General features: G+C 43.0%; 1 protein-coding gene and 1 long non-coding RNA gene across 2 annotated transcripts; both read left to right on the top strand.

Moving 5' to 3' along the window:
• The first annotated feature begins 3,182 nt into the window (after window positions 1–3,182).
• SUCLG1 (succinate-CoA ligase GDP/ADP-forming subunit alpha) lies at window positions 3,183–19,349 on the top strand. The gene is made up of 9 exons (XM_064448882.1): window positions 3,183–3,341; window positions 10,970–11,073; window positions 11,976–12,092; window positions 12,626–12,838; window positions 12,927–12,984; window positions 15,319–15,402; window positions 16,009–16,160; window positions 17,085–17,273; window positions 18,277–19,349. Exons 1-9 carry the CDS (start codon window positions 3,290–3,292, stop codon window positions 18,301–18,303), a joined length of 996 nt encoding a protein of 331 aa, XP_064304952.1. The 5' UTR covers window positions 3,183–3,289; the 3' UTR covers window positions 18,304–19,349.
• Window positions 19,350–22,504: 3,155 nt separating this feature from the next.
• Window positions 22,505–26,526, top strand: LOC135313237 (uncharacterized). The gene is made up of 3 exons (XR_010372867.1): window positions 22,505–22,552; window positions 23,507–23,653; window positions 24,568–26,526. It is a non-coding gene; the product is annotated as an uncharacterized LOC135313237 (long non-coding RNA).
• The last annotated feature ends 614 nt before the right edge of the window (window positions 26,527–27,140 follow it).

The raw sequence follows: 27,140 nt of genomic DNA, 5'->3' as shown, positions 1-27,140 counted from the left end.
TAGAATTCAGTCTGTCCCTGCATTTGTGATTTTTGTAAGATCCAGTTCCAGGATCTGTGTTGCTCTTAAAATGAACTTACTTACTTAAAAATGTGTTAGGGAGAGACTCCACCCCCTATCTGACCTTTGGGCTTTCTGCAATGGTTGAAAATTATTGTTCTTAGATTAAATCCCCAAATTTTTCATAATTTTGTCTTAATCCTTTGGCTACCCCATGCGGAGCCAGCACTGGGTCTGTCCTGAACTTTGTAAGGCAGCCCCTGTCATTGATACCTGAGCGTTGCTAATTGCTGTATTGTTTCTCCCTGGACTGAATGGTTTCTTTCTAGGCAGATGATTAAATCAGCTAAATTAATGTCAGTGGGACAGAGTGTTCTCTGGCAGGAACCAAATCATTGCGTTAAACCAAATGAAAAGAGGTTTATTTTTTTCAATTTGTCTGTCCAATTATATACTGTACAGCTGGTTTCTGTACCCTGAAACTTTTACTGTCAGGGTGATAATGACTTGCATTAATATTAAGATTCAAAAGACTCTATATGCATTCAGGTTTTGAATGCAAATGACTGAAGAGATGTTTCTGCTACTGAGATTTGAAAAAAAAACCAACAACCCAACAACCCAAAGCCCCTCAACTTGCATGATCCTACTAAAAACAGTAAAAAATTGCGGTTGTCCTTATTTTGGCATATTGTTTGACTTCATGGCTGAGTTATTTTAAGTGCATTTGATATCCAACAGATGGACTTCTGACACTACATAGCTTAACATAAAAAGGAGAGAAAGAAGAACCCACTCTATCATTTGGCTGGGGTCAAATGCTCCAGATCTCCCTGTTGACAGGACTGGGACTCTTCTCTGACCCCTGTCAGTGGGACAGTCCTGCCTGTCACTGCCACCTATGCAGCAAGGTGAGGGGGATCACTTAGAAACAGTTGGGTTCTTATTAATCCCTTTCATTTTCTGCTATCCAGTCAGTCTCTCTCATTTCTTTTGTGTGTTATTTTCTAGATCAGCTTCTCTCCCTCCCGCTCCTGAAAATAGAGTTTTGTTGAGAAACTGCTAAAAGCAAAGTCTCCCTGTATACAGAATGAATGCATCTAACTCAAATTCTATAATCTCCACAAGAGTCTTAGTGAAAGCCTCAGGTCAAGGAAAAATTGATTTGGAAATGGATCCAGGTATAAATCTTTTAGACGTGCGTGGGTTCCTTATAAAATCAGTCTGTATGTCCTCCTAAGGGGATCATATATACCTCATATGAAGCTGAACATTCGGTTGCTTCATTTATTTATTACGCTTTCATTCTGGCCTCAGTTTTATGGCCATGGAGGGAATGAAATAATCAGAATGAAACCAGAGTATGACTTTGCGTGTTCACTTTTGTCCTAAAGGAACACTTTGTCTTTTCTTGCCCCATGCCCACATGCCTCTGCCCACAGACACACAAGTATATGCACTGTTGTTTCCGAAGGCAGCTGATGGCATAGATGATGGACTGACCTGTGTCTGAAGCTCATGTGTAGAAATTAAAGCATTTTAAAACCACTTGTGGGAAGCCTCACTGTAAAGTTCAGTGGCTCTTGTGACACTGATCTAAGGTCAATTTACTCATGGCTGCAAGAATTGCGCATTTTCTAATAAAGGAGCTGATTTCACGGCTTTCCCTGGTTTTTCTAACTTTCCTGCAGGTCCCGGGTACAGACATATCCTCTGTTTGCTCTGGAGATGCCTCTCCTATAATCACTGTCCCTAAAACATGCTCTTTTTTTGTGAATGTTTACCTAAATTCCCTTGTCAAAAAAATGAGCCTTTCTTGTGGTTCATTAACCATTTTCTCTTCTGGAACAAAGGCCCCCTGATGCTTAGCAGAAAGAAAATGCAGCTGTTAAGACTCTCTGTAGGGAGGAAAGAAAAGACTAATTATTGTTTCAGAACTGTGTTGTTTGATTTATTCAAATACACTCTTTTTCCTGCCCCAGGTAAGTAAACTGACAATGGTGGATGAGAAAGAGGATTGTCTGTTCACCATTTTAAAAAAATTATTTTATCTCGAACCATTTAGCCCCAATAAAACAGCAAATGCTCAGGACTGCTGCTTATCAGGCTGGCTATTATGGCCGAGTCACTCTTCTTGGGACCATTGTCTGTGTCCTCCTTGTGTCATCCTCGTGCCATCCTCGTGCCTCACAGCATTTACTTGTGCCTTACAGCATTTGCCCGGTGCCTTACAGCATTTGCCCAGTCAGGACAGGGGTTTTGCTCTCTTTCTACAGCACTTCATACAAACTGATAACATAAAAGGTCAGGTTTTAGAGGAGGGGCACTTATTTAATTTGTTTGACCAATTAATTTATATGTGGGTTTATATATTGTTTACTCAATTAAAAGATACCACCTTTTCTTGAAAAATGTGACTTTTTTGGATTTTTCATGCCCCCACAGCCACAGGAGGCAGTGAGCCCTCCCTGTCCACTAATGCCTTTGGCTTGTTTGGAAATGCTTCTCCTCACCTTTACTGACCGCCCACTGAGGTACCGTGCTGGCTTTTAACAGGCAGCCGCGCCAGGCACCGATCAAAAACTGTTTTGGGCCTGAATTTAGCACGTTAGGAGCTATCAGGGCTGGCTGTCACCATCACCCTGCTGTCACCCGCCCTGCGGGTCTGTAAGGAGGTTGTAGTGAGGTGGGTGTTGGTCTCTTCTCCTAAGTAACAAGTGATAGGATGAGAGGAAATGTCCTCAAGTTGTTCCAGGGGAGGTTAGATTGGGTATTAGGAAAAATTTCTTCACTGCAAGAGTGGTCAGGCATTGGCACAGGCTGCCCAGAGAGGTGGGGGAGTCACCATCCCTGGGGGTGTTCAGAAAACTTGTAGATGTGGCACTTCAGGGTATGGTTTAAGAGACATGGTGGTGCTGGGTTGGCGGTTGGACTTGATGATCTTAGAGGTCTTTTCCAACCTTAATGATTCTATGAGTCTGTGATTCTGCGATTGTGTCACAGCGCGGCCCAGCCACCCGGCCTCTCCCCGGGCCCGCCGCGAACTACCACACCCACAATGCACCGCGGGGCTACCGCCGGCCCCGCCCCACCGCCTCGCCTTTGATTGGCTGCCGCCACGGGAAGGGAAAGGGCGGTACTCCGGGATGAGCCAATCCGCGCCCGGGGTTGCCCGGCGCCGCGCCGGGGTGGGCGGGCAGTGCTCAGGCGCCGCTCGGGCCCGCCCGCCCGCCGCTCCCCGCTCCGCTCCGCCGGGCTGCTGTCATTGCCGTTGCCATTGAAGGGGACGATGTCTCACTGCAGCCGCGCCGCCGCCCGCCTGCTGGGCCGCGTCCTGCGCCGTGAGTACCGAGCCGGCGCCGCCGGGCTGCCGGGCCCTCCGGGCTGCCTGGCAACCGCTCTCCGCCGCGGCCTGCTCCCCCCGGGCCGCCCGCGCCGCCCCTCCGCAGCAGGCCTCTGCGGGGCCTGAGGGGGGGGGATCGCTGCTGCCGCCGGGGCCCGGCCGCCTCCGCCCGCTGCGGGAGGGGAAGGGGCCGGGCCTGTGCGGGGCAAGGTCACCCGGGGGAGGGGGGGCCCGTCCCCGGGGGCACCGGCAGGCCCGTGGGCGCGGGGCTGCGGCGGACGGATACACCTCTCCCCCGGGCCTCGGCCCGCGTGTCCGCATTGAGGGTGGTCAGCCGCAGGTGTGGGCTTCAGCCTGAAAGTTTTTATGTGTGTTGTTCTGAAGAACGCAATAAAAAAATAAAGTGCCCTTTTTTTTTTTTCTTTACACTGCACTTTTGTGCAGTTAATGCCGTATTCTCTACTGAAATCAGAATGGGTGTGCCTAGGCATAAGAGCTGTTTCTTGGAATCAAAACTGAAGAATTGGTGCATTAGTCTCGGTTCTTGCAACTGAGAATAAATGGACAAACTTAAACGTACCTCATCTCACTGCACGCAGTTTCTTTTTGTCTCGGTGTGGTGGTAAGTAGCAGGTCAGGGTCTTGTGATGTGATCCCACAAGATTTTAAGCTGGCCTGAGTTGTTCCTGTGGCACACCTACCATCCCCTCAGGTATCCATCCATTCCTACCTGTTGTCCTCCATGAGCAGGAGCAGAAAACTCTATTTTATTGCTGTACTGTTAATTTCTGCCAGTTCAGCTCTTTGAATTGCCTCCCCTGAGTCTCATGAGAATTGGTTCTGATGAAGAGGAACAGATGGGAACGTAGTACCTCCAATTTGGGTTAATTTATGCTCCCAGCAAAGCTACTCTTGAGTGCAGTTTTATGCGTTAAAAACCCACGTTGTTCCAATTACAAAGAGCAGTAAGAGATTCAGGGAAAAGCGATTAAGATGGTTTTGGGTGGGTGGAGGGGAAGAAGTAGTCTAAGTGGCTCAGTAAGTGTTCTGTTCGCAACAGTTCATGAAGCCTTTTAAAGAAACTCCTGCAACATGAAATGGTCCTTCATTGGAAACCTTCCTTTGTTTGGTTTGATACTCTTTAGAAAACGTTAAAAGGTGGCTGAAACCTTAAATTTGGACTTCGTACGCACATTTTCAGTAAGAAATAATTAACATCTGCTTCTCTGAGGGGTGATTTAAAATAATGAGTTCCTAGTGTTTTCTGTTGCAAAAGCGATGCACATGGGTGTGTATCCATAAAGTTCAGTTCAGGAAGTTGTGAAAACGTAGTATGAAACATGTCAGTGAATGATAAGTGCTTGCTCAAAGGTCAACTCAAAGCAGCGTTTCTATATGGACAGAGTCAAGAAAGACTGGTGTCGGGCTATACCACACTTTGAGTCTCTGTAGGCACCTTAACTGTGATCGGAGAGTCAGGATTAGGGATTTTATGTTCCAGGCACGTTAGAAAGCTTTGTAGAGCTCTTAGATTAAAAGATTACAGTAAATAATGTGAATAACCCTTGCAAAGAATTGCTGCAGAAATAACAATGTAAATTGAAGAATTTGTTAGTTTTTTATGTAAACAGTATGGGGGGAGGAAAGCTCTGAAACCTTTAGCTGCACATGTTCTTGTGGAGTATACATGGGAAAAACTGATTGCCTTACAAGGCACTGAGAAGAATGTTCTTGTTTCCTCAAGGGCCTGCAGTTTCACTGAGATGCTTCACTTTGTTTCAGCTTCTCAAGTTTGGAAGAAGGCTTTTCTTTCAGATGCCACCGTGTCTCCCATGACCTCATGTAGCCTGTAACATCCATCGCAATGAGCGGGGATTTTTGATTAGGAAAGAGAGGTGTGTCGAAAGGACTGAAATTTTTCTGAATGTCGTTTGCCCGTTAGTCCTAGCTTTGTTTAATATGGTAGGTGTAGCATCGTCATTGCATCTGTCCTTTACAGACTGATTAATTTACTTAATTTCTCAGCTCCTATGCCATGTGCATAAATTGGGTTTTCTGTAATTAACAGGAATTTGGCAAGGGAATGGTGAGAGAAGAGAGGCTGGGATACAATACCTAGAAGTCCTTCTCCGAGTACATGATTCTCTTTAAAAACATGAGTATAGCATGAAAACTTTGTCGATAAGGATCATCTTCTAATGCAACTGACACCTTTAAGGGTGAATTCTGTAGATGGGTTTGGGGAGGAGGGAGAATTATCCAAATATAAGTAGGGGTGTGAATATATGCATGTGGCCTGATAATGAAGACTTAAAGCTAATACAGAACTAGGATGGGAACCTGAAATGTTCTTGTTAATATCAAGCTTCTAGTCAGTGAGCTCTGAAATTTGCTGCAGCACTTTGGTCTTTGCCAAACTTTTTTTTCAATGTCTATACTCTTCTGTAATGTAAGAAGCTGTCCAGAGCTGTTTTTGTTGTGTCCTCTTCAGGCCATGCATTTGTAGCCAGAGAAAGGAGACGGTCATAAAAAAGCACATAAAAAATATACAAAATGTTGGAAGGATTTCTCAAAAACAAACTGAAGGTCCGTAACTGATGGAAAATAAAGGGAAGGGCTGTGAAAAAACCCCACTTTCTAGCATTTTGACTAGTGTTCTTTGTACCTCAGTCCTTCCACGAGTTTCCCCTGCACTGATCTCTGTTTTCCTCATTTCTACTGGAGCCCATATGATACCCAAGGCTTTCTTTTTTCCTTATGTAGGTAATAGAAAGGAAAAGGACTATCTTCCTTCCTCCATTACTCCTTGAAATAGCCAGAGAACTTGGAGATGAAGAATTTAACTTATTACTTTTCAGTCTTCTGGCAATGTAGGTATCTGCTCAGGTCCTTCTAGAAAGGAATATCTGCTCTTTTGCTATGCTATTGTGTTGTGCTCATTTTGTGAGCACGCTCAGATGCTACCCCAGCTTCCAAACTTTGTTTTTGTGTGGGATAAATGTGGGCCAGAGGGAGGTGCGGTGACTTGGATCCTGTCTGTAGCTCTAGGGGGTCTTGCAAGAAGTCCTGAAAATAACAAGTTTTCAGCTTTGTAAGGTTTGAATGAGGTAAAGATTTAGCCCTTAGTATCTGTACTGTCAGCTGGCTCACACAACACAAATAAGCTGGGTAAATGTAGCTTGTGTGGTATAACTTTAACTGAGATTTGTGCTGGGAGGTGTTGTTCCTCAATGACTGCCTGAAAGCTCCGTGTAAACAGTATTTGCATTCGATGTGTGCTTTAAAATACCTTGCAAATAGATAGACCAGTTTTCTTTTTGACATGTAAATTCATGTTTGGACTTCATGATAAATAGTAGTGTATTTTTCTATAAAGGCTTTTTAGTTGTAATACAAAAGTGGGCTTAAAGCCCCACTCAGGGCTACAAATTGTGAGTTTTCTTTTAAGAAGTAAACACAGCTGGGTTTTCCTGTTAAGTTGGGCTGTGCTGAGTTCTGGGCTCGGCTGGGGCCTTGTTCCCTGGAAACGGAAGAGTAACTACCAGCCGCGCATGTGCTGGAGGTAATTGTCTCTTCGTTTCTAGAAAGGTTTCTTTATTGTAAAAAAACTGATTTTTTTTTTTTTTAATATGAAGGCTTATACCCCTCTGCTAAATTTAGATCACACTTTTCAAACCTGTCCTGCGACAGCAAAGTTTTGGTATTTGAGTACTTTTCATAGCTACTTGGTCATCCTGTACAATGGACTAAAGTAGGTTCTTGCCACAGCTATGCAGAAGGTGGAGTACTGGAAAGCCAAAATAAATGTGTCTTGTTGTTTGCATAACTTCTTTTTGAACCACAAACTATGCAAAACAGAACAGGGATGGGGCTGAAGTGAAAGGGATTGCCTGGGAAAGATTATCCAATTTCTTATTTTAGCTTTAATACTCTTTTCAAAAGAGCATGGGCTCTTTTGTAATGTTGTGTTAGACCTCTGATTATACAAAATACAGCAGTTCAGTGTGCTTTCGGTAAGATTTGTATTTGATAAGACTTGTCCTTATGCTCTGTGGCTTCGTCTGGAGCCTGCACCGTTGTAACTTGGCCTGTAATTTAGACTTGTGCGTTAAAATAGCATCGCCAATGAGTTTGGCTTTTACTGGTTCACGGCTGAATCCTGGTAACCAGGAGAGCAAATAACTTTTTTTTCTGTGTGACCTGTCTTCTTGAAGGAACGTGCATTTACACTCGGGCACCCTCATTTGTTCTAGTAAAAGCAATTGCCTGGACAGGTGTTGGAAGTTGTGAAGCAGTACGAGCTAGTGAATGAAGGTCCTGGGTGGAAATTGAGACTTGGATTCTATTTCTGACTCTTACCTGCTGTGAACTTAGGCGTACCATTTTGATTTACCACCTGTTTCCTTCTTATCTTATATCTGTCTCAACTATTTAAATTGCCAGCTGTTTGCACCCGGGACCTGCCGTTTGTGCCACGTATAGCAGAACCTCATCTTGACCAATGCCCCTGCTGCTCCTACTGTGCTGATATCTGGGGCAAACTTTTCTGCTTCAGACAAGGCTGTGGAGAGGAATACAGGGCTGTATCATGTCAGTTTAGAAAACCCCCAAAACTGAGACTCATCCAGCCCAGAAAGTTCAAGGTGATATATATTTTTTTTAATTTCTTCAAAACTATATCGCTCCCCAGACATGTGCCCATGCTAAGCTTGTCTCTCTCTGAAGACAGCAAACAGCTCAAGGCTATGGCCAGGCTTTTTTGAACCAGCTGTATTTTCTCTGAACCAGGGCTCTTCAGGCATGTAAGCAGCACATAAAGTTTTCAAGAGTAAATCCATACAAAGCTTGCAATTTAAGCTGTCTCTTAGTTATCATTGCCTCAATTTTTTTTTCTGATGTACTTTGATAGCTTGGAAAATGCTCAAAAGCTTCTTATCCTTGAAAAATATATCTATATAGACTTCTCAAAACTGAGAATTGACACACTAAGCTTTCAAAACATTTTTGTGCAAGGTTATAAATAGTAGAAAATAGATATGAAACAGCTGAGCTGGGACTGTAGAATTGCTTTTATGGTATAGAGAAAGGAGTGACTATTTGTCAAAGGTTGGGTTCTTTTTTTATTTTCCCCAAATACTGAAATTACTGGATGCGCGCTGTGTGCCTGGCAAGCTGCCCTCTCTTAGTTTGCAGGTGGATTTGTCAGCGTTGTAGCACAGTCAATATGTGTAGAACTTAGATTTGAATTGGTTTAGTGTTGCCTGTTTATTCCTTACCCTTGCAGGCCCATCAGAGGGCTTTCAAAACATGCACTCTTATACCTCTGGTATCCAAGACTGTCCTCCGAAAGGCATTGCTGGTGGTAGGTCTTGATTGTAACAGCTTCTTCACAGGGGGATCATCCTCTGCTTTTTTCAAGCTTGGTTTTCACCCAGTTGTGTCCCGTACCTGCGAGGGATTGCCTAGATGGCCGGGATCAGGTAGGGCGATGCCCTGTTCTCCTGACCAGCAGGGCAGCTGTTTCTGTGCTTATTTTCTCTCTCCTTTGTTGGAGGCAGGCTGCTGTTTCAGTTGTGTGTTTCAGTGACTTGGTGTTGCAGCTCAGGTGCAGCCTGCAGAGCGTTGCAGCCTTGTCTAGGAAGGCTAAGCTGTTGGCCAAGCATTAAGACCATGCTGTGCTGTCTCCTGTAGCTGTGGCAGTTGGTCAGCAAAACTTTCCTGTACCCTTCCACAGACAAACTCACAACCCTGGTCTTTAAATCTTTGCTTCAGACATATTTGGTCTGTTACTGCTTTGTATTTTTCCTTGGCATAAAAAGTTTTGTAACAGTATTTGTGGATAAAGATGTGATTTAGGTTAAAACCCTAATGGTCAATATGCTGACATGCACTTTTAGCACTTTTCTTACAAGTTTACTGCATGCTAGTGTGTCGATTTCTCTTTAAAATCTAGCTGAATTTTATTTTATGTTGGTCTGAAGATGATGTGCTGCCACAGCTCCTTAGAGAATGGCAGGAGGTGGTTGGAGCTGAAGTCCTGTGTTTCTGTCAGCACTTTTGAAGAACGGAGTAAGGGCTTCAGATTTAGCAATAACACCGGTGTCTGTAGGCTGCTTCTGGCATGGGTTTATTATTCTTCTCACTTTTTGTGAATAGAAGTAAAGCATAAAAGCAGTGTATCACTAAAATTTAGTTGGCAAAAGTACTTCTGGAGGAGTCCTATGTAGCTCTGTGGTAGAAATATGTATATACACGGCTCTTAAATTTTCTGGACTTTTTTACTACCCCATAGAAATTGTGTTATTACTAGATGTTAATAATGCTTCCCAATAAATTCTGTGCATTAGCAGTTTATATTGAAGAATGCTTTTTTCCTTTTTCCACTTAATAGCTTTTGCTTCCTTTCTAAAAATAGAAAAAGAAAGTCCGTCCCTTGTTCAGGCATGCCTAGCCAATATGTGGAACAGTCCAGGGACCATGATGCAGAATCTTATTTTTATTTCAACTTCACATTTTACTTCCTCAAATCTTAAGTGGTAAAGTTTTAAAAGAGCTAAAGAGGTATATAGCAACATACTGGTGTTAGTTTCTGTATTAGGATTGGTACCTCCCGTGTTCACTCTGAGCATGAAATATGGTTTTTATCTAAAACACATAGAGGGAGTAAATCAGTTCTGATCCCCTCAAAAGTCTGGTATTTGAAAAAGCATACGGCAAGCAATATAGGCAATGCATACATCCTTTTTATACCAGAAGACCTTTTTTTCCTCTTCATCTGAAGCTTTCTTGCATGGTAAATTACTGTGTGTTTCTTTTTCATCGTTTGATGTCAACATATCTCTCCCTTCAGCAGAGATGCAGTCACTCTCCTTGTCTTTTTGATACCAGCATGCACTGTGCTGTTTTTCTGTAGTTGTGTTCTTTTGTTTTTTTCAGTACCAGAGTTGTGAGAACTAAATTGAAAATGGTTCTAGTGGAGTATCTGGAGAGCTGTGTTTCCTCATGAGCCCAAGCCCGTTTCAAGCAGCGATGCCTAGGCTCCCGTAGCTAGGCATCTGTTGAAAAAAGGTCTTTCACTGTATGTCTTGCTTGGCATTAGGTTTCACCTGGGGTGAGGGACCCTTGACCTCTTCAGTATCTCTCATTGTCTCGTATAGACTGTGCTATGTACACAGAAGGTGTAACAGTACCCATGTTATAACAGCCTCTGGGATACCAGGGTATTAGTTCTGCTTTGTCACTTTGCAGAATTTCTTAGAGGACAGAAACATGCTCACTTTTAACTGAAAGTAGTGGTTAAGATGGTGTTTCCGTCTGCTGTTTGTCGTGACTGGAGTTCTGATATTAAGTGCCCAATATGAGAGATACCTAGCCTGACTCCTAGCAAACTGAGTAATCACAATGTTAAACAGAATGAATTGCAGGTGTTTAATATCTTAGAATAACAAGTCCTAAATACTTAAAACGTTCGGAGCTGCTCTTTGAAAACATGAACTACTGGATCAATTCTTCTTTCGATATAGGCATTAATATATATGCACTTACTTGATAGGATGTTTTTTGATTTAGAGTCTAATGAAGCTGTGGATTAATGGTTTGTCCTCTCTTTTTCTTTTTTTTCTCTAGTGCAACAGAATGGAGTACGACACTGCTCTTACTCAGCATCAAGGAAAAATCTGTACATTAACAAAAATACAAAGGTTATCTGCCAGGGTTTTACAGGCAAACAGGTATGTATACAAACGATTTCTTCTATTACCCTTTCAATTCGGGAAGTTAGTTGGCCAAACCCCGCAATATGTATAATATATATAAAAGGGAGTATGTACTGGCTTTGTCTGTATTGATAGGAAGCTGGACTTCATGGTCAGGAGGGTCCCTTCACCACTGTACTTTCCTTTCTTTGGTTGAAATAGACTTTTTTTTTTTCTTAAATAGACTAGTTTGGTTTTTTCCACTTGTGCACAAGCTTAAAACTTGGTTTTGAGTCATGTCTGTTATAGTACTTTTGATTTTTGTTGTTGGTTTTGGTCTTAAACCTGTTTACTGTATACAGCTGAAAGGGTTTCTTTGTAAAGGGAGATTTGCAAAAAACTACAAAAACCTTACCATCTTAGACATGCCTTTTTCACAAATGCCTTTGAGTATCAATGTCTGTGAGTTACATTTCTGGTTTTATTTCAGGATATTTAATAATTTTCGCATGTTCACTCTTTTACACGTTTGCAAGGGGAGAAGACTGCTTTTGCTAAAAGTAGCAGCTAGTCATGGATGAGAATGCTAATTTCTTCTATTTCATTATAGTGTTTGTCATCTGCCAGACTTGATGCGGAAAATAAAATGTGGCTGCTATGTCTGCAGGTGTATTAGCAATACACTACAAAATATCTTCCAGTGTGCAACCACAGTGCTCTGATGTAAAAGAGACAGCATAGCATATTCTGAATCCATTTAAAACATGTTGATGCACTCTTCAGAACAGCTGGTTGTGTATATGTAGTGGAAACTTCCCTTCTCGTGGCAATTTAAGTGCCATAAATTGCCTTCAAAATTATAGATAACGTAAACTTCTTTTGCTTCATTGTAGTTGCTACTACATGCCTTTTAACTTTACTTATTTTCTCTCTCATAGGGCACCTTTCACAGCCAGCAGGCGTTGGAGTATGGCACCAATCTAGTTGGAGGAATTTCTCCGGGGAAAGGGGGAAAAACTCATCTGGATCTGCCTGTGTTTAATTCTGTGAAGGAGGTAATTTGCAGCAATGACTGGAGGGCAGACAATTTAATGCTGCTAAAAGGCTCCTTATTTAATTCCTCACACTGAAGAGAGAAATATTTGAGCCATGGATGTCACTCAGCAAGGAGTGAAATAGAAGCTTTTTAAAAGAGGGAGCATTCAGTGTGTTCAAGCGTGGGTTTGGCTTCCACTGTGAAGTTCACAGAATCTGGATACACTTACTTTATGCATGCAGCTCGTTTCTAATTGATTCTGGTGTGTACAGTGAATTTTTAGTAAACTGTTACCTAAGTGTATTTATAGTGGTGTTCACGGGGCAGATCCTTTCCCAACAGTGGTTAGTTCTCAGTTCCCTAGTTGGGCCGTATGTGTCCTATACGGTCCTATGTGTCAGTGTATTTAATGCTTACTTTGCTTATAATAAATTAATTCATATCCATTCACTTAATTTATGCCTGTAAATGGACATATTTTAAATGACTAGTTGTCCAATGTTCTCTTCCACCACACTAAATGCTTGATATCTTTTGTTATGTCCATTGTAGGCCAAAGAACAAACTGGTGCTTCTGCCACTGTTATATATGTACCTCCTCCATTTGCTGCTGCTGCAATCAATGAAGCAATCGACGCAGAAATGCCCTTAGTTGTATGCATTACTGAAGGTATTCCCCAGCAGGACATGGTCCGGGTTAAACACAGGCTGCTTCGGCAGGATAAGACTCGACTAGTGGGCCCAAACTGCCCTGGAGTCATCAATGTAAGTGACTTCTGGATTTGCTCCAAGGATGAACCATTCTTAGTGATAGTGTGAATGTTCCATCTGACTTCTCCCACTCTTTCCTTAGCCTGGAGAATGTAAAATTGGTATCATGCCTGGTCACATTCACAAGAAGGGAAGAATTGGTGAGTTTTTGAATATTTATGCATCATCTAAAACAGAAGTTTGGTACTCTAGCGCTCTTGTTAATGAGGCTAGTCACATCGTGCCCTGAAGACAGTTGACACCCAGTGTAACAGCTTGTCTGTCCCTTCAGTTTGTAAGTGAACTTCACCATTATCAATCCCGAAGGCCAAAATGAGTCAGTCTACCATAGCTGGCACCGAGTACTGATGTTAGAGGCAAAGCAAGTGGAAGTTTCCTTAGGTAATGTGATTGATTTAAGTTTCCCTAACACCCTCCTTTGAGGATACCTCCATTTATCTTGGGATTTGAGAGCACTAAGCTCTCCAACACTATTCCTTCCAACAACTTGGCTCCTGAGGACTAGGATCCTCCACCTGTAGTGAACTCGGTATTAGAGCAAAGAGAAGAGATTACAGGCAAATTTATAACATGACAAGTTAGACAACTATGCTATCGTGAGTGGAGAAAGTGACAAATATACTCACCTAATTCAGTGGAATTAAGGCCAAAAAGGCAGTGACTTATTCATAATCGTATGTTAGTTACACACCCTGTTGCATGCGAGTCTCTTGTCCTGACTTCTATTAGTTCCTTGTTCTAAACTGCAGAAATAACAACTTGATTATTTTTAAAATAGTGCTGTGCAGGAGCTATAAAGAAAATTCTTCCAAAATATGCATTTGTACTTACAGGGCTCCAGAAACACTGTTACCGACAGCATATGCTGCTGTTACCTGTCGGTGGGGTAACCAGGTTAACTTGGGCACAGTACGCTTTGCAACATTACAACTTTTTTTGCTGAAAAGCGTATTTACTGTGGGAAGACCTGTTTAGTGCTGTTGAACTATGTGGATGCAGTGCAGTTTTTTTCTAACACAAGAAACTATCTCTGCTACTTAACCACTTCTGACTTGAGAATAAGCTGTACCTAGTGAATGCTGGAGGATGCGTTAACACTCGTGTCACACCTCCAGCTTTCAGAAATACCTATAAACCTGGAATTGAAAACTCAGATGACTGCAATTATGCCTTTTGTAGATACCATCAAGATATTGCTCTAGGACTGTAAAAGCATCAGCCGTTGTTGCCCTGAGCTCCCTTCTGAATCAAAGTTCTGTTAAGATTTTCTAAATATCTACAAGAAATATCTTGTAGTGACAAGATACCAGAATCTGAATGCAAGACACATCAAGTGCAAAAGAATATTTTAAATCCTGAATCTGGTTGCCCCACTGTTGCTGGAAACATTTTCAATCGTGATCCAACGATCAGGGAATAAAAATGTAACTTTGCCATCCTCTCAGCTTCATCTAACGCTCTGACCTTTGGTGATATGCTCCCCAGCTTTCTATTACTGTGAGGCATCTGAGAATCATTTGATAATTTTGGGATGCAAGCTATAAAAATAGCCACAGTCTTTGGACCTTTATCTGTAGCTACTCTGAGGCAATCTGATCTTAATAGTAAACAGGAAGCCCTTTGCAAACCTAGCAAGAAAGAAACCCTTTGCTAGTAGACATCTGTGCTGTTCAACAGTATAAACAGTTGATAAAACCAATGTTGTTAGTCTAGTAGTGTATTTTTTCCTCTGTTCATGCAATATACGTATTATATTCCTTGTTAGATGGCTTGAAGTAGATAGAAGATGATGTCTGTTTTTCCTGGAAGCCTTCCCTCTTGTAGTATTAACAGAAATCTTGTAAAAATGAACAAAAAAGCATGCAAATTTTTGCCCCTGATCTAGGCTTTGTATGACCTTCCATCCCAAATTTAAAATTAGGGCTGTGGTCCCTTGTAATATTGTAATGTAAATGCTGAATGTGTATTGTAGAGCAGTGAGCTGCCTCAACAAATACCTTAATGGTGATAACTTGCAATTGCGCGGCGTATTCCTGTTCTGGAGGATCTCCTGTGAGCCAGGCCATATAGGAGATGTGATTAATACAGAATTCTTACGTTAACTGTTGAGCTGCAACTCTGTTCCAAGTTCAGTGCATCAGCTACTCTCACGCAAGACAAGTATATTCTTCTATTTTGTGTTCGGTTTTCTTTCCTGGTAAAGCTGTAGCGTGAGGAATGCTGTCTCAGCCAATATTACTGACTTTCTGGGCAGGTTGAGTCTGTTGACAATTAAGTGTCAAAAAATGCCAACCAGAAAATAGTACAGATAGAATCTTATATAATGAGTTTTCATGTTTTGGCAAGGATAGCTGGAAAACCTGGCGTCTTGTGTTCAGTTTATTAAGGTAATTTTCATGAGTATGAGAACAGCTGCCTCCGGTCATGTGCTCAGCTGTATTAGTGTTAAGTTCATCTCCTTTTCTTTCCTAAAGGTATTGTGTCAAGATCTGGAACCCTGACATATGAAGCTGTTCATCAGACGACGCAAGTTGGATTGGGGCAGTCTCTATGCATTGGTAGGTTTCCTCAGAAACAGCCTATTGCACCCATACTAAGCTGCTTTTTCTTTACTAGAAGAAATCCAAAGTAATTCCTTTTTGCAAGTGTAGAAATTACTGGATGGCAATTGTGTTGAGAAATGAGATCCCTAAGTGCTGTGAAGAGTATAACACTTCTCTATTACCATTTCCACATCAGATTAATAAAAGCCTGTAAACCAGCTTTGAATGGAGAACTGCCAGCAAATATAATGTCAGTTTGGAAACAGATTTTCCCAAGAAGCATTGTTAGGCATTCAGTTGGGTATGTTAAGTAAATTCAGTTTCTTCCAGCAAAATTCTAGAGCTGGGGTCTGGGTCCTGGGGTGCCTTACACAACCTCTGCGTAAGGCCTAACATTGTGTTTACAGTTCGGAAGGTGATTATTCAGATATCAAAGTTTTCTGTAAATTGTCGGGGAGGTATTTGGAGCGGGAATTTGGCACTGGACTTGGGAAGAGCCTTCGGAGTTGCCCTTCTTATGAGCCTTTGGGAATGCTGAAATTTACTTTGACACTTTTATTGTAAATGCAGTATCATTATCTTGAGTTAGTCTTTTTTTTTTGTGGTTTTAATTTTTTTCAGGGATTGGAGGCGATCCCTTCAATGGAACTAATTTTATTGACTGCCTTGATGTCTTCTTGAAGGATCCTCATACTGAGGGTATCATATTGATTGGGGAAATTGGAGGAAATGCCGAAGAAGATGCAGCAGCATTCTTGAAAGAAAATAATTCTGTAAGTCTTAAACAGCTTGTTCCCAGACACCTTGGTAGTTAGCCATCTTCTGCCACGTCAAGGAAAACTCAGTTCAATCTCTAATCTCTATTTACAAAAAAAGCAAACCGCCCTACTGTTATTAAAGAGAAAGAGTTGAAAGAAGGCTGGAGCACCTCTGCTACGAGGACAGGCTGAGAGAGTTGGGGTTGTTCAACCTGGAGAAGAGGAGGCTGTGAGGAGGCCTCATTGTGGCCTTCCAGTGCCTGAAGGGGCCTACAAGAAAGCTGGAGAGGGACTTTTCACAAGGGCATGTAGCAATAGGACAAGGGGTAATGGCTTTAAACCGAAAGAGGGTAGATTCAGACCGGATATAAGGAAGAAATTTTTTACAATGAGAATGGTGATGCACTGGCCCAGGTTGCCCAGGGAGGTGGTTGATGCCCCATCCCTGGAAACATTCCAGGCCAGGCTGGACGGGGCTCTGAGCGACCTGATCTAGTTGGGGATGTCCCTGCTCACAGCAGGGGGGGTTGGGCTAGGTGGCCTCTAAAGGTCCCTTCCAACCTAAACCATTCTGTGATTCTATGAAATTAGGAGCTTTATCCAGAAGAAATCTAACCGGAGAGCCGTGCCAACTTCAGATTTTTAGTCCTGTAGTCATATTTCTGGTGAACATTCTGTTTTTTGTAATACACGTGGCTCTGTAGAGGGGTGTTTTAAAGTTTCTGATCGCTTCTGGTTTATGATGCTTATCAGGAGAGAAAGTAATCCAGGCTCTTCAGACTCCTGATTCCGTGTTGTCTGAGGTTCCTAACTGTTTGATATCTTTGCCTGGCTAGTTGATATTAAAAAAAAACAAACCCAGACTCAAAACCTGCTGTGTAGAATTAGTTTTCATCTCACTCTCCCCTATGTAAAACAGTATCTTTTCTTTCTTCACAGGGTCCAAATGCCAAGCCAGTAGTGTCATTCATAGCTGGTCTGACTGCTCCTCCAGGCCGGCGGATGGGTCATGCTGGAGCAATCATTGCTGGGGGAAAGGGTGGAGCTAAAGAGAAGATAGCCGCTCTTCAGAGCGCTGGTGTTGTTGTCAGCATGTCTCCTGCTCAGCTAGGTAGCACCATCTACAAGGTTCGTTGCTTGGAAATTGGTATACATACTTATCCAGAGCAAGAAGCTACTTTTGAGGGAATACGAGTTGGGAGTAATTCTCTTACCCAAATATTATGTTGCTCTGAATTTGGTTAAACATAGGAACTCTGTTGACTGAACAAGCTGCAGTTATTACTTAGGTAATACGTGCACGTAGTTTTATGTAATGTTGCCTTTACAGAAAAGTAAACATAGCAAAATAGAGATTACATTTTGCTTTCAAGCGTAGCAACTTCTTGAATTGTGTTTTCTGGATGCAGAGATACAGAATTAGTTTAAAATTTGAAAGCATTCTTTAGAAATAGGGTATTTGAGGAAGGAAAGCCTTGGCTTTTTAAGTACCATTTTAAGTGCTAATCAGAACTGTGGTTGAATGCATACAGCTGAAAAACTTATGTACGGAATAGGATTGTTTGCATTTTTCTTAATTCGTAGCCAAAAAAAGGCATTGCTTCACAGCAGAAGAAATGCACAATTCAGCTGTGCTAGGTAGATTTTTTTGCCAGTGCTGACTGCATCATAGAGCATCTTCAGACTGCTGTGGGATTCTTCCCTTCTGTTGTGTTTTTTCCCTTACTGAAATGAAAATCTTTACTTTGTTGCTTCCCTGGCTTTGAATCCTTTGCTCTAAGGATTCTGCTGCAGTTCTTACGCAGAAGTAGTGTTATTCAAGCCTGTTACACTATGCCTGGGAGCAAATGGTTCCTTGACAGCATTGCAGCCTGAGTGCAGTGCGCTGGCTGCAGCCTAGCACTACTGGTTTTTCGTAGCTGGTTTGGTAATGTGAGGTGAGAGAATACTTAGTCTCCTTTCCCCTAACTTGCGCACTTTATACATTTTATATTTTAATTTTAATTTTTAATTCTGGTTTTTAATTCCTAAAATCAGATTTGCTAAGATAAATACAAAGTAATTTAAAATAAAATAGTAATAGAAGCGTTTTCTTCTTTTCCCACCGGTAATGGCTGTGTGCTATTTGCAGGAGTTTGAGAAAAGGAAATTGCTGTAAGAGAAGACACTTTGGAATACTGTCTCCAAAACATCAGTGCAGCACCTGGCCTCCGCTTATCTTACATCTGCTAATCCTCAGTTGCCCAAATGACTGACACTGGTGTACGAATTTGACCTGGAAGCCATAAACCTTCTGGCTAAACCTGTTTTGATGTCTCCTTGGTTCAGACATTATCACCTCATTGTAAATCACAGCAAATTAATAAATCTACTACTAAATCTGATTCATCTTTTGAATTCCTGAAGCAGAGCCATTTCTTCAATCACCATAAACAAAACAATCTTTTGTAACTTAAGCACCGCCTGTTTTTTAAGGTAAAGTTGCTTATAGAGATGCTTTAAAGGATCAAGGCACTGACTTTATGCACATATCACACTTCACTTTATTTTCAAAAAATCCAGTCTGTCTTGTTTGTTGCTGGCGAGTATGTTTGTTTGAACAACAGGCCAAAGTTTCCGTCCATTAAACCAAAGCTGCTGGATCTGAAGGGGTTGATTGTTGATCCACGTAGCGGGATATGCCTGAAGACCAGACTTCCTTTTCAAGGCTGCTGAGCCATGCGCAGTGTAGTCCTCTACTGGCAAGGAATTCTGTTTGTTGTGTGGAGAGATGGAATTTTTATTCATAAAAATGAATCTAATTTCCCAGGCAAATGCATATATTCAGAATTGTCTGTATCTATGAAAACGATTTGGTCTGTAGCTTAACATTACCTTAATTTCCTCTTTATCTTAACTAGGATTGCATTGCTTGTGTGTGTTGAAATCCTAATAGCATTGGGACATAATGGAGGAGAATTATTATTCTCTGGAGAAGAATGTAGTAAGGTAACTTTCTTGTTAACCACTCCCAGCACTGTAATGGAAAGCCCTTTTTTTACTTTGGAAATAGCCCAAGCACTGTGCCTATAAATGAGTGTTACAAGTTTTATCAGGATGGACTAAAACCAAGATTGCTTTCTTTATAAAGAGGACTGAAAGTTCATGTAACCTGGCACTTGTCTAAAGCTAACCTTGTGTTCCATAAAGGTGCTGTTACGAAAACTTGTGTCGTTATTTGTTTAAAACTGTTCTTAGTTTTCTTACTCAAATGCCTGTGGAATTTCCTTTCCTAATGCAAGCAGTAGGCAGGTGTCTTGACAGCGACATTTACAGTTCCTAGAGCTAAGCCCTGACAAAATGCATAAAAGGACAGGTCCTATCCCCGCCGCACTGATTGTGTTTTGGTGTGCTTCGTATACGGTCAGGCATCAGTCAGATGATACAGGCCCTAGGACACAGAGAGCAGCTGCTGCATTATTCACCTTGGTATGATTTACTGAAGTGAACGTGACATCCTGTCACTAGGCGGCTGAAAGCAGCATCGAGTGGTAAATCATTTGATAAAGCCTCTGACAACAGATAGGAATTTTCTTACTCGATCTGCTCAGTTTTCTGATGGTGCCTGATTTGACCTGGAGCAAAAAGACTGAATGGTGCCCTTTCACTAGAGAAGTACCAGTGCTAACGTGTCTCAGCCTGTGTAAGAGTGCAGTTCTTTACCAACCAATGCCAGGATATTGCGGCCTGTCTTCTTACGAGCCTGCTAATCAAAGTAACTCATCATAGCGATGGGCTTCTCCACAGCGCGTCTTTTGGGATGGGTAATGCTTCTTGATGAACTGCCTGAACTTCATCGTTGCCACCAGTGTTAGAGCAGATGACCTTCCAGGTCAGCTGAGGTGTAGTAAGTTTCCTGCTAGGGATTGCTCCATGGAAGCTCTTTTAGAGGTACCAGCTGTTTTAGAAGACAGCCATAAACTCCAATGACTGTTGTCCCCTGAGAAAGTGTTCCCTCTTATCTTGAAATTTGAGGATGGGTTTAAAAACGCAACCTTGATACTAATGTTTGCAGCAGTCGGTTGGTGCTGCACCTCAGCAGCTGCCCGGTTCTGTTCAAGCCTGGGCAAGCGGTCTGTACTAGCCTGGAGCGGAGCGTCACCTAAGGGTGGGGAAGAAACCTGACCTTGGCTGGTAGAAAGGCTTAGTTTTCAGTTTTCTCTTGCTGCCTGAAAATGTGCACTTGACAAATATCATCAGAGCCTCTTACGTTGCTAATGACAATGTCTCTTTGGAAAACGTATTCACATCTGTTTAATACCGTATGTACTTGTGAATAAATATTTTGAGTAATCTGGAAAATTGTTTATTTTTTTTTAAAGGCAAAAGTTGTTAGTGTTGAGCCTTAAACATGTTGCTACTTTATAACTTAGTAGTTTTTATGTGCCAGAGAAACATTGCGGATGTTATTGTGCGAGTTCTCAGGAAGTTTTGTGAAATAATCTTTTTTTTCCCTCGTTCTAGACTTGGCAATGGTGTCTGTCCATAAATCACTTGTGCTTTAGAGGGATAAACTCTAGATGCTCCTTTTGAATTCTAGGTGTTCATTTTGGTCAGGGGAATTCATTGCTGCGCTGATTTTCTTGAACAAAAAGAAGAGGATATAGATCCACTTCATGCTTTTTTTTTTTTCTCTTACTGGGCAGTATTTGTGTTTGAATGATACCCAACACTCTCACTAGGAGGTGCTTCTTGAGTTTGAGGGTGTTAAATTTTTTTTGAGGTTGATCAGAGGGGTCTGTCACACCTAACGAATGCTATGCCGTTTCTGTTTTTTAGAATGTATTCATGCCTCATTTCTTCTGTTTATGCTGTTTTCCAGGGTGAATGTTTTGTTATGCAATATTTTGGGGGAAGAGAGTGGTAAGTTGCTCTCTGTGCCTTTGTACTTGAAGCGTGAGATTCTGGCAAGGGGATTTCTTAAGATTCACTTTATCGAAGGTCGCCAATGAAAACAAAAACATTTGATGCCAATTCATTTGGTCAGACAAGGTCTCCTTCCTGCACTGGAGGTGGGGGAGGAAGGGCTGGTGAAAGATGGTCAGCTGTATGGGATTACTGAGATGATTAGGGGTGGATTTCTCAAATACTATTGTCATAGTTTCTGAGGTTCGTCACAGTTCAAGCTGTCCCGATTTTTGGAGGTACTACTTTTCATCCTCTTGCTTACCTGCTTCCCTTTGTGGTGGACTGCAGTTCCACAGGGCCCGAGCACAGTGCTAATCAAAATCGGGCAGCTGCTGTATTGGGATGATCTCGGTGGTTGTAGTTGAATCAAAAATGCAACTTAATTCTTTGCAGATCAAACAATAGGTTTAAAGCTTTAAGGTGAGGAGACGAGCACTCTCTAACGGGCCCCACCGGTGACAGGTGGATTAGAGGCTGCCCTCTGGCAGAAGGCTGCTAATCAGGGAGGCTGAAAGTACCTACAAAGTCGCGTTGCCCTTCGGCCCGGGGTGGTGGCTGACCTCTCCTCAGATTCGGGCAGGTCTAGTGATTGGATCCCCTGGGAGCAGCCAGGGGAGGGGTGGGGGCAGAGCAAATTGGGCCAGAAAATGTCAGGATCTGAGCCCTGAGAGACGTGATGGTGGTTTCAAGAAGAACCTCAGGGGCTGGCTTCTGTGCTGCTGGCTTCAAAGTGATGCCTGAAGAATAAGCTCCTAATTATGTTGAAACTGTGGAATTAAGTATTGCCTGCACTAACGTAATAATTTGTTCAGTTTACCATCGCCTTTGCCCTCCCTTTCCCGCTGTCTGTCACTCGTCAGGATTAGATTAAAGCTTTTAGTGAGAGGGTCTATGTGCAAGTCTGACAGTAAGGACAGGAGCCTGCTGGTGATTTCTCAAGGCGATGATAAGAGCAGTTGTGCTGCTGCAGACGGCTGGCAGGCAGCAGCTTCGGGGTGTTCTATGCAGCGGGCTGTTCCTCCCAGAGCATCTGTACGGTGCTGGGAGTGCTGAGGCAGCCCCGGGCTTTGTGGGGACTAGAAGTAGCTGGTGAAGAGGGGAGAGAGCCCAGGTTTGGCATTTTCCACAGAAATAGTAACACCAAAATAAAAATGTCTCTTGGACATCAACTTGCAGTACCCCACTAGCAATTAAACAGGGGCTTGTGCTACATGTCTTTGGCCGTACTATTAAATTATTAGTTCTTCTGACTTATTTAATGAGGGATTAAACTGTATTTCTCTGTCAGAGGTACATCCCGGAGCTGCGTGGTATATTGGTCTCCTGTAGTTAAGGTGTGTGAGTTGCTATAGGCAGCAGCACATACAGGAACTGGTGTTTAGTTCACACTTAACCTTTGGTCTGTGCAGCCCAAAGGACTGAGGGTTAACTGAGCTGGCAGCTAGTGGAAGCAAAGCAAGGTAACTCATGATTAAGAGTAATTTGCTATTCTGAATTTATAGCAATGTCTCACCTTCTTCTCTTCCTTCCTCTTGCCTTTTTCTGCATGGTTTGTATATTGAAGCATGGGAGCCCTGAGGCTGGATATGTTATGGGGGTGATTCGTGCAGGCACTAAAGCCTGAAAGGTAGCATTTTTAGGGGGGTTATTTCAATATATCCCCTTTCCTCTTATCTGTAAGAATATGATTTAGTGTTGAGTTGACTTGGAATCGAAATTTACGGTTCTGGAAATGTTTCTTCGCTCAGAAATGCTGAAACATTTTCCATTTTCAAAAGGAAATTGGCAATTTTTTTCCACTGGAATTTGAGATGCAAACAGGATATTTCCCTAGAAGTGGAAATCTGAAAGTTTTGTTCCTGTTAAAAACCTCAGGAAAATTTCTCAGAAGCACACTGTGATTTATTTTTTTTTAAATTATTTTATTGGTGGTTCCAGTCTAGGCTTTCTGGCCCATGGTGTCTTCAGCCCGATATCTGTCAGAGCTGCTGAGCATCACAGCTCACTAGCAGACTCGGACCCAGACAGTTCACTGCCGCTCAGTGCACCCAAAACTTCTAATTGAAAACTCCCTTGCTTTCTGCAACAGTTACGTGATCTCGAAAGAGAAGAGATTGGTCTCTGTTTACACAAACCACATAAATCCGTAGAACTGGGAGAAAGAATGTTGCCCTGTAATCACTGACCCGCACACAGCAGTGTTTGTGCTGGGAGTGGGCGCGATAGCCTGTAACGGTGTCTGTGTTGTGCAGATACATAATTAAGGGTCTCTTAAAATCTGTTCTGTTGCTGTAAAAGACAGCACAGCAAATGTATAGCTTTCAGCACATCTGTATTGTTACGAGATAGTTGCTTTAAAACAACCAAAAAAGCCTGCAAACTTATTTCTTTTCATTTGCGGTTTTGCACTCTAGGTGGCAGGTTTTGACACTAAAACGTGGTTTTGGTTCCCGCTCTGAACTCGGGCTCAGAAATGTGCTGGAGAAATAGAAGATGAAAACAAAACACTACTACTTTCTTCTTTCTGGCTGTTATATTGATTTATCATCGTATCCTTTTATGTGAGTTGGAGAGGTGGTAAAGAACCTAGCTGTTCTTCCTCCCTGTGTTCTCAATACGCCCATGATGTTGAAATTTCTTCTTGTTTTTCGGGCTGGTATGAGTAATGTTGTCGGAACTGTGTGGCTTTGGCAGGCGAATGGGACCTGCCTTAGAGAAATACCTATCTTCATTTTGGAATGGGCAATAAATGGCTTAGACTGTTTCCTCAAGGGCTTAGCATTTCTGACTTTTCTTTTTTTTTTTTTGCTTTTATTCAGTTGCCCAAGCCTGGAGAGCAGAAGAGGGGGAGAAGAGGTGGGGCTGTTAAGGAGGAGGGAAATGAATTGTCAGACGTACAAGGAATTCTTTTATTTACAATAGCAAAAAAAAAAAAAAAGAACCAAACACCCAAACAAAACAAAAAACCCAAACCCAACCAGTGCATAATAAAAGGAACGATGATGTAGCCACCAACTGCTGGCTCCCTAGGGAGAAGCAGGAGGAGGAGACTGAGCTTGGAAGAAAAGCATCTTCCAGACTGCTCTGTCCACCAGGCCCTATACCGATCGGGTTCAGGCTCTTTGGTGTCGCCCTTGCAGGGAAGAGGCTGTAGGGGGTCCTGTGGGCTACGAGCTGTGCTTGGAAACCGCTCCTGTGTATGCGGAGACAGATGTGTGCTTGCACCTGCGTGTAAACCTGTCTCGGAAGGATTCACAGCCTGAAGGGCTGTGTTTTGTTCAAGGTTGTCCTCTCCTTGTTCTGTTTTCAGACTCGCTGTTAGCTAGCTCTAGCTGCAAGGAGGAGAAGCAATAGGTGGGAGAGTTAGTCTCCAATCATTTTGGTCATTTAACTGGATATATTTTATTTATCTTTCTCTAGGCAACTGTCACTGTTTGTTCAAGACAGGCACTACATTTTTTTTTCTTTCCCACAGTACAGATGACCTGGGAGTAAATCCAGCTGAAGCTTCATAGATACCAGCCTAGACTCTGATTCAGCGCTGTCCTGAAACATGGAAACTGGGACGAGAATCCATATCCACCTCCCAAAGTTCAGACAGGGCAGAACTGGGTGCATGGGGAGTGCATGTGAGAAACAGGCAAGGACAGCAGAACCTCTGAAACAGTCACGTAGATGCGTTTGATTATTCATCCGTGTTGGATTGTTGATCTCTCCCGATAATAACAGGACCATAGACACCCAAAGCACGCTCGTTCACATGGCATGGAGACAGCTACCCTGGGTGGACAGCTAGGTGGGCTCTATGTAGAGATGTGCTCCTCCTGCCCTTGGCCAAGTGACTTACCCAAAGTCACATTGAAGGCTTCTGCCAGGCCAGACACCAAGCCAGCTCTCCTGAGACCGAGGTCCACATTTCAAGTATCGCCCGAGTCTTCCTTCCCATTTCAAGTTTATACTCAGTATGTGCTGTGCGATCCTCATTTCTGATGCATTGGAACACAGCAGCAAATCCATATTTTTCCATTTGTCCTCTTTATGGTACAGCCCATTTCTGTTGCAAAAACACTGTTAATAGTTTATTTAATGTGTCTTTTATAAATCATTTGAGAATGCTGAGATCTGATTCTTGTACAGGGAATGAAATCATACAGCATTAATCCAGTCTTTCTTGCAATGATTCTAACGATGATGGAAAACAATATAATTAGAAGACATTCCTACAGCGTGGAAATTGTAATTGGATTGAGAATTTTATAGCAGCAGCCTTCAAAAAATGAACAAGAATTAGTCAACTAAAGAAAATATGCGCAGTTTGTTTCAAGAAGGGGCTGTGTTCTGTGGTTAACTTCGGGGGGTTTTGTTGCTGTTGTTTGGTTTGTTTTTTTTTTTTTTCCCCTAGCAAATAAGGAATCCTTAGGGGCTGCAAACATGGATTTTTCCCTAGGGAAGCCAGTTGCGGTGCCAGTCGCTCAGCCTGAAGCGGGCACCTCCTGTCCCCTTTGCATTCCACCTTGAAACTTGGTTGGAGGGTCTCTGGGTGTGTTATTGCTCCTGTGGATCGGAGTTACTTTGAGATTTGGTGGAGAAGCCAGTGCACCCCAAATGGGGGTGATATAATGACGAGCAAAAATGAAAGAAAAAACCCCAGACCCTCTGTAAGGGACTGGAAACTTGTCTCAGCGCTGTTGGCAGGACAGTTTAACTACCGAAGGCTCATCACCTCGGCACCTGAGGGGGCAGTTTAATCCCCACAGCAGCCCAGTGAGTTCTACCCGACCAGAATGTGTGTGTCCTGTTGTCTCGGAGCACGTGTCCTCTGCGCATGCGCCTGGGCCCAGGGTCAACTGACAACATATGGGGGGGCTCAGACCCTCTAGAACTTTCCAGCACCCTCTAGTGCTGGTACTGGTCCTGCGCCCCACCGCCGAGCGGGAGGCAGGGCTGTGCAGAACAGTTACTGACTGTGCGAGGACAATGCTGTAAAAGGGGAAACCAGCAGACACCATGAGGAGCATTCTGGAACATTCCCCCACCGGATTTGGAGATACATCGGACTGACGGGACGCCGCAGATCCGTGGTGGTAGCTATCCCAGCTCTCCCTTTCTCCCTTTTTTCTCTTGTTCTCTCCCGTTCTCTTGTGTACTTGTTGTTGGCCAACTAAGGTGACTTGCCACTTGATCCTGTTTTGAATCTTAATCCTGTTTCTGAGAATGTAACAGGAACCTAGTCAGGATAACACATTGGAGTCAATCAGAAGCTAAGCCCAGCCGCCCCCAACCTCCCGGAATTGTCTGAGGCCGGTTGGAGAGCAAGGGGGTTTAACCTCTGCCACATTGTTCAACCCAAGAGTCCATCGTGACACCCTCATGAAATGGGGGTGTTGGAGAGCCTCATAGAGGAGACGGTGGAGGGGAAGGGGTGTGTGTTTTATTTACTGCTCATTTATTTAATGCAGTCTAGGTTGAAGCACAGAAAAAAATGCTTGTCAAGGTATTTATCAGCTCTGCTTCTGATAAATAGGTAAAAATCCTCTTGTGTGAGGCTCTTAATTGAGGACTGGATAGCAAATGAGCTTCTCAACCAGCGGGAGCTTCCTCAAAACCCTCCTAGCCCAAGAGTGAAGGTGGTGGCTGGATCTGCAAAGCCACGTATATATCTCAGCACAATTTTTTGTGTCTCAGCAGCCTGTGAACACGGGTCTTCTTCCTGAAAGCCCTTAAGTCAAACTGTTGCCTTACCCTTATCCCTTTGGCTCTGTTCCCCTGGCAAGATCCTTTCTAGCAGCCCCTCCCGAGGAGATGCTGTGGACAGCCTTCCCAGAACCAGCCCCCTGCAGCGCTTCGGCAATGTCAGGGCCCCATCTCTGCTGTCACCCATGAAGCAAGGAGCCCCCAGGCTTCGTGTGTTGGTCACCTCCATCCAAGTATCTGAGTCCCTCCTGCTGCGGCAGTTGTGCATTGGGCGACGGTGGCAGCTGGGTATGATGTAAGTGCTGTTTCTTTCCCTGTCAGCTTTTGGGGACCCCCTGATCCTCTCCAGACAAA

The sequence above is a fragment of the Phalacrocorax carbo genome, chromosome 4 (genome assembly GCF_963921805.1).
Source record: "Phalacrocorax carbo chromosome 4, bPhaCar2.1, whole genome shotgun sequence".
In the NCBI taxonomy this organism is placed as follows: domain Eukaryota; kingdom Metazoa; phylum Chordata; class Aves; order Suliformes; family Phalacrocoracidae; genus Phalacrocorax; species Phalacrocorax carbo.
Note: the sequence above shows the minus strand (reverse complement) of the source record. Positions and strands in the feature narration are given on the sequence as shown.

Coding starts and splice junctions, on each gene's coding strand:
- SUCLG1 (XM_064448882.1), top strand. CDS start 3,290: ATGTCTCACTGCAGCCGCGCCGCCGCCCGCCTGCTGGGCCGCGTCCTG. Junction 3,342..10,969: donor GCTGGGCCGCGTCCTGCGCC/GTGAGTACCGAG, acceptor TTTTTTCTCTAG/TGCAACAGAATGGAGTACGA. Junction 11,074..11,975: donor AGGGTTTTACAGGCAAACAG/GTATGTATACAA, acceptor TCTCTCTCATAG/GGCACCTTTCACAGCCAGCA.